The following is a 12,755-nucleotide window of genomic DNA, read 5'->3' as shown; positions in this document are numbered from 1 at the left end:
AAAGAAGATAAAAAAAATCAACATAAATAATAGTGAAAATGAACTACAACTAACCTCAGGGAAGGAACTAACCTTTCTAATCATTATTCTTCAATTTGTTCAATCTTCCAGGTTCAAAACTGGGATTTTAATCTGTCAGAAAGCTCCTTCTACCACACTTTTTCCAAACTCAGCAAACAGAACTGTTTCCTGACAGTTGCACAGGCCAACAACATTGGAATATTCTTGATGCTCCCTTTGATCGGTCAGCACAGTTTTCAAAATATATCCAGAATCCTACAACTCACCATCAGCATACCCATCACAGTGGTCCAAGCTATCATCATCTCTCTCCCAGATCACTGTAACAGCCCCTAACTCAAGGGGTCTGAACTGGAGGCAATTCTGCCCCACGGGTCATTTGGCAAAAATGAGACATTTTTGGATGTCACAACTGGGGGTGGGGGTAGGGTGCCACTGGTATTTAATGGTCAGAGGCCAACGAAGCTGCTAAACATCCTACAATGCATAGGACAGCCCTTCACAGCAAAGAATTATCCCCCCCCAAATGTCAATGGAATGAGGCTGAGAAACCTTGTGTTCCCACTTCTGCTTTTAACCCTTTCCCTGCCAAATCTATTCACAACATACCAGCCAAAATTGTCACACCAAAACTTAAATTTTTTTTTTTTTTTTTTGCGGTACGCGGGCCTCTCACTGCTGTGGCCTCCCCCGTTGCGGAGCACAGGCTCCGGATGCGCAGGCTCAGAGGCCATGGCTCACGGGCCCAGCCGCTCCGCGGCATGTGGGATCTTCCCGGACCGGGGCACGAACCCGTGTCCCCTGCATCGGCAGGCGGAGTCTCAACCACTGTGCCATCAGGGAAGCCCCCCAAAACTTAAATTTAAATCATGTTGCTTCTTGGTCAAATCCCAAACCTTACAATGATCTGACTCCTTCATTTCCTGCTGCTGTCTCGTTTGTTCACTCTGCTACAGCTACACTAGTCTTTTTTCTGCTTCCTGGATACCCCTATCTCATTCTACCTCAGGGGCTTTGCACTCACTCTTCCCTTTGCCTGAAATGCTCTTCTCCCAGAAAGCTGCAAGGTTTACTCTAGTATCTCTGCTCTAGATGTGGTGATGTGTGACCCAGATCTCCCCTTGCACCACTGATTGCATTATTATCCCAGCTGCTGGGGAGGTTGTCAGGTGACAGCCCTCTCCTGGAATTATCCTTCATGGAAGAGTCTCATCACCCAAGGTCAATCCTCCTTTTCTGGGCAAACAAGCATTCAGTGCCTGGTCAATGTAGATGAATAAAGGCTCACATCCTTCAGTCCAACCTGAAAATTCCAAAGGATCATCCCAGCTTCACAGTGCCCTGTCAGGGGAGAGGGTGTTAACTGAGGCTCGGTCGTAATGGTACCCCAGCCTGACTACTTCCTCTGTCCAACCCTGCTTCTCTCTCTTCCCCGATAGGGGGTGATCTTGAGAACACTCCCTAATAAACTTCCGCCATGTTCATCTCAGTCTTACACTCTGCTTCCCTAGGGATACCACCTGTGACGAACTCTTTCAGGTTTTCACTCAGTGCCACTCTCTCAGAGAATCCTTCCCTTCTAACCCTAAGCAGAATTGCCTGGAACTTGACCATCGTTTTGCCAATTGGGGAGCATTTGAGAACTCCTGAAAGCAGTTTCAGAGAAGTTATAGGTGAGCAGGGTTCCAGGCTGCAGGGATTGGCAGAGTGAGAGGGAGACAGGCAACCCAGAATACCCTCAGAGCCTCCCTCCTGCCTTGTGGAACGGGCACCTGGTGGAAGGGACTGTGTTCCTTGGCACATTCCACCTTCTCCCTGGTGATGGGCAGCTCTGCTCGGATCGAGCTTCTCCATCCCGCCCACCAAGAATCTGTTGCCCTGGGAGATCAGAGGTGGTGCCCCATTCAGCCTTCAGGACTAAACACCCAGAGTAATCCTGGAGCCAGAGAAGGAACTCTGTATAAATCATGGGTTTTTTCCAGGGCTCCATACCAACAACTGTTTATAGCATTCAGCAAACACAGCAAAAACATCTTAAGTGTTGGCAAGACATCAGATTGAAGACGGCCTTGTCTTTCATGGTGCTTCTGAATTAGAACCTAAAACTTTTTAAGACCCACTCAGTCACATTCAAGCTTACTCTCTTGAGCATCGAGTCTAGAAAAAATCAAAACAACCATTCGCTCAGGGCAGCACTAATTGGCCGTGGCATCTGGTGGTTTTATTGCTCTGTAATAAGGTTACTTACGCACTTTCTTGAGTTCTTTAATCACTATACACATAGATTCCCATCTGCCTTTTACCATATTCTGTCACCAGTGGTTGCCGGAAGATCTTGGAACATCTTGCATCAGAGGAGATGCACATGCGGTCTTAATCGGGATCTCTGTGAGCTGGAAAGGCAAATGTTGACGCCACTTACCTCCAGGGACTTGTTATTGGGCTTCTGTCTGCCATGTCAACAGAAAAGTGGCCTAGGAAACATGTGTTTTGGTTGGAAGGCAGTCTTGCTAAGAGCCTTTGAGATTCTTGCCTAGGGCATTGGACTACCAGTATTTCATTGCTGCTCCAGAAGTCCCCCCAGACATTTGGCCCATAAGATCTCTGGCATTATGCTGCAGAACTTCCAGCATCAGTCCCACCAAGAGGTGGATGAATCTCAGATTCACTGGTTGGGAGCATTCTATTACCAGCGAGCTGCAGGTGAGGAAATTGAAGCACACAGAGGTTAGGAGTCTTGGATAGGGCCAGGCGCCTGGTTAGGGGCAGAGCTGAGACAGGCATCTTGACTTTCACTTAGACGTTTCTTCTCACTTAGCACTCTGATACCCGTGATTGGCTTACTTGGGAGGGCGGCGGGGGGGGGGGGGGGCGGGTGTCGTAAGGCATTCATTTCACTGGGCATAAATTCCCTCGTCCACCAGTGACGTCAAGTCAGAAGAGGCCAGAGTGCTATCTTCAAGGCGTAATGCCAGCCGCAAATGAAATTAGCCTTGGGCAGGAAAGCCAAATAATGCGATGGACTGTCCCACCCATTTCTCAGATCTGCCCACGACGTGGAGAGATGAGGTGATTTGTACATTTGGGTTGAGCAGTGTCGGCTTAGGTATTTAGGGTGGCTCCCCCACCGCCAGCCTTTTTCCAAAATGCAATACCTTGAACAGTCCCTTAGGAACAGCAGTCCCCAAATATAGTGGTGCTTAGGCGGGCGCCTCGAAGAAGGGGGTGCATCTGACGCTGGTTGGAGGGAGAGTGGGGACCGAGGCGAGGCCCCGCCCCGCCCACTCTGGGCTTTGGGATCCGGGACTCTGGACCAGGGTGGCTGCAGGAAAAGCGCCGGACTGCGGACCCCTGCCGGGGCCGGGAGCAGTAGAGAGGGCCGACTCCCGCCTCCTAGAGGCGCCAGCCCGCCCGTCCGCTCTGCCCGCGCCACGTCTCTATGGCGGCCCCAAAGGCCCTCCGGGGCAAGGAGCGCGATGAGCGAGGGCGCGGACGACGACGGCGGCGCTGGGGCCGCGGCGCGGTCTCGAGGGGGCAGTCCCCGAGGGGATGGCTTCGCCCCGTCTGCGCTGGGCACCCGAGAGCAGTGAGTGTGGCGCAGGGCAGGGGAGGGTGAGTCCGGCGCTCCCGGACTGGGCCGCAGGAGGGGAAGGAGAGATGGGGCCTAGGCGGCCCCGGAAGATGGGGAGAGCTTAGGGGGCGTGACGGGAGGAAGCCTAAAGGGCCGCCTTGGACGAGGGTCCGGGGCGGGGGGCTCGTAGGGATGGAATCCCGAGGGACTACACTGGCGGCTGTAAATAGGCTTTTCAAGGGGTTGACGTCTAAGGGGCCCGTGGGGTGAAAGTGGGCGGGGCTGACAAATAACGGCTGGTGGGCGAGGGTAGGAGGCCGGAGGAGAGCTGCTCGGCTGGGAAGCTGAAAAGGTTAAGGGGACGAGGGCAGGGACGTGGAAGCTGGAAGGGGTGGGAGTGGGGGGGATGGTCTAAGGAGGGAGCGAGGAGATAGTGGGCATCTTGGAGTAGGAGAAAGTGGTCTGACCTAAGCAGACGTTCAGCAATTATTTAATGGATTAATAGATGGATGAATGAATGACTGTGGGGAAAGGTAAGAATGAGAGGTAACTTGGAGGGGGAGAAGGGTTTCTATAGACATGAAATAGGAAGAGACGGCAATTGATGGAGGGGGAGTCCTTAAAAGGAGTGAGAGTAAGTCTTAAAACAACCTTTAAGCGGAGCTTATTTTTGGCGAATTCCATTGTGAGTAACCACCTAATTGGTAGAAAATTCTTGTGTCTTTACATTTTAGACTGAAAAGTGCTGTAATGACACTATGCCTTTACTGTCAAGTTTTGGATTTGTGTTTGGGACTTAGGGATCCTTGGACAGATACGTCTTTGTATTTTTTAAGCTAAAACATACACCGTTTTAAATGTCAGGCATTGTTGTAAGTGCTTTACATGTATAAACTTATTCTTTCTTTCATTCTTTTAACACAAGGATGTTAAAAGATTGAGCGGTGTGCACTTGTCAACACTAATAATGTTTTAAATTTGTCATAACTATCCCAGTAATGTATTAGAAATATACCTTTAATTCATAATACAGTTTAATTGAATAATTTGCTTTGCATTTGATTATTCATATAGCTGGGATACTGTCTATGAGAGAGAACTGCAAACTTTCCAAGAATATGGAGATACAGGAGAAATCTGGTAAGTTAGAAAAAGTAGTGGGATCATGATCCAGAAGATTGTGTAGGTGTGTGTGTGTCTTTTAAGTGCTTATCCCAGAGAAACCCTAGAAATCTTGGGAACCTTGGACTGATTCTGGCTTTGGTGGGTAGATTGAAAGAATCTGTCTCTTTTCTCTTTTAATGGCCCAGATTTAAATTTGATGACAGTATTAGGAAATAACCCTTATTTTATAACTCCTTTTTCAATAAGCAATGCACTTTTGAGCCACCAACATGTACAAGTGTTAATGCTGATGTAGAGAAACATTAATAAGTAACATACCAACCTTATCTATTCTGTTCTATTCTTGGGGGTGTTTTCTTCTAAATAATAGTATAGATGAAGATTAAGCAGTTACAGATGTTATTTCTTCCTTCTAAAAAAGACTTAATTGAGCAAACTGAATAAGCTGCTTGAGTGTAATGTAGTTGTAACCTTTGTTCTCTATCCCTCTGTTATTTGATTAACTGATTCTCTGTTTCTAATAGGTTTGGAGAAGAGAGTATGACTCGACTAATAAGGTGGATGCAGAAACACAAGATTCCATTGGATGCTTCAGTGCTTGATATTGGAACTGGAAATGGTGTTTTCCTGGTTGAACTTGTTGGTACTATTAGTATTCATGTGTTAGAACCAAATTTAAAAATGAAATTAAGAAAAAAATCTTGCAGTTGAGGATACTAGCTATCTAAATCCAAAGTAGTAAAGCAGTCGTACCACTTACCTTGAGAAGTCACATGGTACAAAAGGGAGGCCGCATGGGCTGTGAGAAAGCACTAAGTGAGAAACCAGGGGATCTGAGTCCTAGTCTTGGCCCTTCTTGCTATTGTCTCAACCTTGAGCAAGCCACTTTTTTTTTTCTGGACTTCAGTTCTTTCCTAAAGATTTTGACTAGTTGGTTTCTGTTGGTTTCTTCTAGCTCAGAACTCTGGAAATCTGTATGTATAAAAGGATGATTTTTTTTTTTACATTTCCAGTAGGACATACATCCCTTTTCTTAGGTGAGCATATGGTTTTTGAAGAGTGTTTTGCATATGGTTTGAAAAGAGCATTTTGTCCATGGAACTGAGTTTTGGTACAGGTTCTACTACTAGCTAAACCATCACCGTTAATGCCTATAGTGTATCATTGCTCTGCCAAAGTGCTGTGGGGAGGTGTAAGACTTAGGCTTCATCCTAGATGGTTTTACTGTTTCAGCTTGTAAGGTTATATACGTAACAGTGAAACTTGCTAAGTGACTACCACCTGTCAAGCCTTGTGGTAGGCACTGGCAGTATGAAAATTTAGACCTTGTGCTTGAGTTGTTCACAGTACAATAGAGGATAGACTGACATAGACATAAATAGCTAATGCTGTAGCTTGATGTATGCAATAATAGATATACTGAGTATAGGAAAGGGAGTGATTTGGGGAAGAGGGATAAGAAGGGTTTTGGAGGAGCTAATATCCAAGTTGGGTGGAAATTGTGTTGAGTGTGGGTAGAGTGTAAAGAGGGAGAGAATTTCAAGAAGTGGAAACATTATCTAAAGGCATGAAGGTTCTGGCCCTATAAATAATTTGGTAAATTAGAATATAAAGTGTATGTGTGAGATAGAGATGAGGTTTAGATTTAAGGTAGGAGCCATACCATATGCCGTGCCTAAGAGCTTAGATTTTACTCTTAGTCTGTGGGGAGCCATTAAAATGTTTGAAGCAGTGAAATGTGATTAGAAAAAACTGTAATAAATTTTTTTGAAACGAGGTGCAGCATGACTACATTAAAGTGTGCAAACCAAAAGAGTATGGCTCAATGAATTATTACAAAGTGAGCACACCTGTCACCCTAATCAAGCAACAGAACATTACAGACTCTAGAAGTCCCCCTTAAACTCCCTGCTAATCGTCTAAATTGCTCCTCCTCCCTTTCTAAAGGCAACTACAAGGAGTTTTAACATCATTGATTAATTTGTCTGTTTTGGATATAAATGGAAGCCTTCAGTGTGTTCTTTCTGGTGTCTTTCAGTCAACATTCTGTGAGATTCACTCAACTTCTACATAGCAGTTCATTCATTTTTGTTGCTGTATATGAATCCTTTGTACAATTATACCACAATTTAATTTATTCACTCTTGTTTACCTGTAGATACTTTCAGATTCTAATAGCTCACTTGTAGAGGTTAATGATTTATCCTTTGAGACTAATAGTTTAACTATAGATTCTTTTATATTTTCTACATATAAAATTAGGCAAACTATAAATAGTGATAGTTTTATTTCTTCCTTTCCAATCCTTTGTAACTTTTCCCCCCTTATTACACTGTTTGGGACCTTTGGGAGAATGTTGAAAAGAAGTGGTGACAGAAGGCATCCTTGTCTTTTTCGCCCTTTTCAGAGAATACGTTCAGTGTTTCACTGTTAGGTACGATTGTTATCTTGTAAGTTAGTTTTGTAGATAACTCTGGTTATCAGACTTCAGATTTGCTAACGGTGTGTGTTGTTGTTGATTAAATGTTTTTCTCCTTTGCTCACGGTGTGTGGTGGTGTTGATTAAGTGTTTTTCCTGTATCTGTTGAGGTAACCATATGAATTTTTTCCTTTATTCATGTAGGTGAAATACATTGATCATTTTCAAATGTTAAGTGCATTTCTGGAATAAACCCAACTTATATATATATATTACTGGATTCAGTTTGTTAACATTTTGTTTAGGATTTTTGCAACTTTGTCCATGAGGGAGATTGTCCTGTAATTTTCCTTTCTTGTAGTGTCCTTGTCAGGGTTTGGTATCAAGTTATGCTGACATCATTAAACAAGAATCTATTTTTTGAAAGAGTTTGTTGACAATTGTTTTTTCTCCCTTAAATGTTTGGTAGAATTCACTGGTGAAGCTACCTAGATGTGGAGTCGCTTTGGGAAGCTTTTTTCTTTTTTAATGTGAACTTACTGAATAAAGTATAACATCTGTTTAGAAAAGTGAATAGGTCATAAGTGTACAGCTTTTACAAAATGAATAATTGTGTGTAACTCACCAACCTGATCAACAAATAAAACATTATTAACACCATAGAAGAAGCCCCCTTGTGTCCCCTCCCACTCATTCCCTCCTAAAGGTAATGATTATTTTGACTTCTGTCATCATAAGTTAGGCTATTCTTCATGCCAGCTATACTGGTTTCTCATTGTGGTTTTAATTAGCATTTTCCTAATGACTAGTGATTTTGATTACCTTTTCATGTGCTCATTTGCCATCTGTATATCTGGTGAAATGTGTGTTCACATCTTTGGCCTATTTTTAAATGGGGTTGCCTGTTTACTTATTAAGATTTGAGGATTCTTTATGTATTGTGGATATAAGTTCCTTGTCAGGTATGTGATATGCAAATGTTTTCTCTCATTTGTTCACTTGTTGTTTTCCATTCTCTTTAACAATACCTTCTGAAGAGCAGAAGTTCATTTTTATGAAGTCAAATTTATTAATTTTTTCGTATGTGGATCGTGCTTTTGTTTTCATATTAAAGAACTCTTTGCCTAACTTAAGGTCACATAGGTCTTCTAGGTTTTCTTCTAAAAGTTTTAAAGTTTTACATTTAGATCTATTATTTGTTTTGAATTAATTTTTGTAGAAGGTTTGAGATACTGGTTGGGGTTAATTTTTTTTGATATGTGAATGTTGAATTGTTCCATCTGTCATTTGTTGAAAAGATGATCCTTTTTCCATTTCATTGAGTTTTGCCTCTTGTTGGCTTGATATGTGTAGTATCTTTGGATATGCACTTTTTTGATATGTTTCTTTTGCTGAGCATGGCTTTGTTAGGTTTACCCATGGTCTTTCGTATTGTGTGTAGCACTAGAGTGCTTCATCTCGTTGTGGTTAGTACTGTACTATATGAAAATACCACAATTTATTTATTGATTTATTCGCTCATTCTCCTGTTGATGGTCATTTGACTCATTTCCAGCACTGTGTTATTATGAATACTGCCAAACAGTTTTCCAAATTGGTTGCACTAGTTTGCACTCCTACTGGCAGTGTGTGAGAATTCTAGTAGCTCCACATCCTTGCCAACACCTGCTCTTGTCAGCTTATCCAATTTCAGTGATTCTGGTAGGTGTGTAGTGGTATCTTGTGGTTTTATTCTCATTTCCCTGATGACTAAGGATATTGAGCATATTTTCATATGCTGTCTATTTGGCTGTTCTTTTTTGTGAAATGCCTATTCAAGCTTTCGCTTATTTAAACATTGGGTTGCCTTTCTTTTATTGATTTGTAGGAGTTTTTTATATATTCTGTGTGTATAACCTTTGTATCTGGTGTGTTGCTTGTCTCTTCACTTTTGTAATAGTATCTTTTTTTTTTTTTTTTTTTTTTTTTTTTGCGGTACGCGGGCCTCTCACTGCTGTGGCCTCTCCCGTTGCAGAGCACAGGCTCCGGATGCGCAGGATCAGCGGCCATGCCTCACGGGCCCAGCCGCTCCACGGCATGTGGGATCTTCCTGGACCAGGGCATGAACCCACGTCCCCTGCAAAGGCAGGCGGACTCTCAACCACTGCGCCACCAGGGAAGCCCTGTAATAGTATCTTTTAAAAATTTATTTATTTGGCTGCGCCAGGTCTTAGTTGCAGGACGCAGGATATTTCTTGTCGCGTTTCCTTGTGTCACGCGGGATCTTTTTAGTTGCGGCATGAGGGATCTAGTTCCCTGACCAGGAATCGAACCCAGGCCCCCTGCATTGGGAGCTTGGAATCTTAACCGCTGGACCACCAGGGAAGTCACTGTAATAGTGTCTTTTGATGAACAGAAGTTCTTTAATTTTACTAAAGTTTAATATATCATTTAAAAATGGTTAGTGCTTTTGAATATTGTGTAGTAAATCTGCCTACCCAGAGTCAAAATGATATTTTCCTATATGTTTTTCTAGAAACTTTGTTCTTTTCCTTTTCACATTTAGGTCCCAATTAATTGCTGTGTATGTTGTGAGGTAGAGTCAAGGTTTATTTTTTTTTACCTATGAATATTCAGATAACCCAACACCACTTATTGAAACGTCTGCTCTTTCCCCCACTGCACTGTAGGGGTGCCTCTGTCATAAGTCCAGTAATAGTATGTGTTTGGGTCTGTTTCTGGATCCTCTGTTCTATTCCTTTGGGTCTGTTTGTTTATCCTTATGCCAATGCCAAGTTGTCCTAATTACTGGACAAGTCTCCCCATTTGGTTAATGTAAGTTCTCCGACTTTGATAGCCTTTCCATTGTTGTCTTGTATGTTGTTAGTTAGCTCTTTGCATATTTATTTAAATTTTAGAATCATCACTTTTCAGGAAAAAAACAAAACCCACCCTGGGATTTTGATTAGGATTGTATTGAATTTATGGATCAGTTTGAGGAGGATTTACATGTTTATAGTATCAAGTGAATCCATGAACATGATGTATTCCTCCATTTATTTAGTTCTTAATTTTCTCTCAGTAGTATTTTGTCTGTATAGAAATTTTCTGTACAGAGATCTTATATATTGGGTTGGCCAAAAAGTTTGCTCGGTTAATGAATACATTGTTCAATAAAGTTCTTGGTGAAAATGAAAAATGTGTCTTATTTTTACTTAAAACCAAACATGGACTTCCCTGGTGGCACAGTGGTTAAGAATCCACCTGCCAGTGCAGGGGACATGGGTTCGAGCCCTGGTCTGGGAAGATCCCACATGCCTCGGAGCAACTAAGCCTGTGTGCCACAACTGCTGAGCCTGCGCGCCACAACTACTGAAGCCCGCGCACCTAGAGCCCGTGCTCCGCAACAAGAGAAGCCACCTCAATGAGAAGCCCACACACCACAATGAAGAGTAGCCCCTGCCCACCGCAACTAGAGAAAGCCCGCACACAGCAACGAAGACCCAACGCAGCCAAAAATAAAAAAATATATATATTTAAAAAACCCCCAAATAACCAGAGCAACTTTTTGGCCAACCAGTATTTTTCCTTGGTTGATTCCTTGATTTTTTTGTTGTTGTGACTATTATTGTTATGCTTTTAAATTTTATTTTCTAATAGTTTATTGCTGCTATGTATAAGTACAACAGATTTTTATATTGATCTTGTATCCAGTAAGTCACACATTAATTCTAGTTATTTTTTTATAGATTCTTTTGGATTTTCTATAAAGACTGTAATGTCATGTGTAAATAGTAGTTGTATTTCTTCTATTCCATTCTTAATATTTTGTTTATTAAAATGCTGTGCAGTCTCTAGGTCAACATTGAATAGAAATTGTGAAGGCAGATAGCCTTCTAACACTGCCTATTAGAAGAGGAAAGCTTCTAATATTTCACTGTTAAATATGATGTTAGCTCTAGGTTTTTACAGGTAGTCATCCAGATTGAGGCTGTTCCTTTATATTCTAGTTTGTTGAGTTTTTAATCATAATGGTTGGGTTGTTGAACTTGATCAGTTGCTTTCTTTAATATTCATTGATATGATCAGATGATTTTTCTTCTTGATTCTGTTAGAGTTGAATTGATTGATTTTGGTGGGGGTCCTCAATTAAAAAAAATTTTTTATTTATTTATTTTTGGCTGCGTTGGGTCTTTGTTGTTGTGTGCGGGCTTTCTCTAGCTGCGGTGAACGGAGGCTACTCTTTGTTATGGTGTGCGGGCTTCTCATTGAGGTGGCTTGTTGCGGAGCACGGGCTCTAGGTGCGTGGGCTTCAGTAGTTGTGGCACGCAGGCTCAGTAGTTGCGGCTCACGGGCTCTAGAGCACAGGCTCAGTAGTTGTGGCTCACGGGCTTAGTTGCTCTGCGGCATGTAGGATCTTCCTGGACCAGGGCTCGAACCCGTGTCCCCTGCATTGGCAGGCGGACTCTCAACCACTGCGCCACCAGGGAAGCCCAGTTTTTTTTTTTAATTGACATTTTTATTGAGATAATTGTAGTGATTGTTCAATGTTATAACAAATTTCCATTCCTGAAGTAAACCAAGTTTGATTGTGATGTATTATCCTTTTCATATATTGTTGGATTTGATTTGGTAGTATTCTACTTAGGAATTATATAGCTTCATGAGAGAGATTAGCCAGTAATTTTCCTTACTTGCAATTGTATTTTTAAAAATATTTATTTATTTACTTTATTTTTGGCTGCATAGGGCCTTAGTTGCGGCATGCGGGATCTTTCGTTGAGGCATGCAGGCTGTCCAGTTGGGCTTACTTGCAATTTTAATGTAAAGTTTTTGTATCAAGGTTATGCTGGTCTAATAAAATGAGATGAGACTTGTCTCTGTTTTTATTTTTTTCAGAGGATTTTTGTAAGATTAGTTTTGTTTCTTTCTTAAATGTTTGGAAGAATTCATGGTGACATCCTCTGGATGCTATCTTGATTAGTGTAGCTTTTTAGTAAATCTTAAAAGTTGGGTAGTGTGAGTCTCTCAACTTTATTCTTTTTCAAATGTTGTATTGGCCATTCTAGTTCCTTTACCTTTCCAAATAAATTTAAGAATTAGTTTGTAAATATCTACAAAAGAATCCATGCTGAAAATTTCATTGAAATTGAGCTAAATCTGTGATTTGAGGAGAATCGACATCTTTACTATCTTGAGTCTTCCAGTTTATGAACATGGTGTCTCTCTTCATTTATTTAGGTCTTCCTGGATTTCTTTCCTCAGCATTTTTTGGTTTGCATTCAGCATGCAGATCCTGTGCATATTTTTTAGACTTATACCTATATATTTGTTTTTGGAGTATTTAAAATGGTATTGCTTTTTGAAATTCAGTTTCCAATTGTTTATTGCTAGAAATATGGTTGATTTTTGTGTTGCCTTTGTATCCTGTAATCTTGCGTATTATTAGTTCTAGGAGGTTTAAGTGGATTTTCTGGGATTTTCTATGTAGACAGTCATGCCATTTGTGAATAGGGACAGTTTTATTTCATTCTTTCCAAAATGCATGCCTTTTTTTTTCTTGCCTGATTACACTACCTAGGTCTTCCAATACAGTATTGACTAGGACTGATGATGGCACATTCCTGCCTTGTTCCCATC

The 12,755-nt window shown here is 41.7% G+C and overlaps 1 protein-coding gene across 3 annotated transcripts in view; it reads left to right on the top strand.

Annotated features, from left to right (window-relative positions):
- The first annotated feature begins 3,343 nt into the window (after positions 1 to 3,343).
- Positions 3,344 to 12,755, top strand: part of EEF1AKMT2 (EEF1A lysine methyltransferase 2) — a 73,656-nt gene continuing 64,244 nt past the window's right edge. Inside the window, exons 1-3 of one of the 3 annotated variants that reach the window (XM_032608229.1) lie at positions 3,344 to 3,607; positions 4,667 to 4,732; positions 5,242 to 5,356. In XM_032608229.1, coding sequence (XP_032464120.1) covers positions 3,498 to 3,607; positions 4,667 to 4,732; positions 5,242 to 5,356 — 291 coding nt within the window. In that variant the 5' untranslated portion in view covers positions 3,344 to 3,497. Of the gene's footprint in view, positions 3,608 to 4,666; positions 4,733 to 5,241; positions 5,361 to 12,755 lie in introns of all 3 variants that reach the window. The other 2 variants (XR_004346188.1, XR_004346189.1) reach the window with 2 other exon arrangements.

Source organism: Phocoena sinus, chromosome 16, assembly GCF_008692025.1.
Source record: "Phocoena sinus isolate mPhoSin1 chromosome 16, mPhoSin1.pri, whole genome shotgun sequence".
Lineage (NCBI taxonomy): Eukaryota > Metazoa > Chordata > Mammalia > Artiodactyla > Phocoenidae > Phocoena > Phocoena sinus.
Note: the sequence above shows the minus strand (reverse complement) of the source record. Positions and strands in the feature narration are given on the sequence as shown.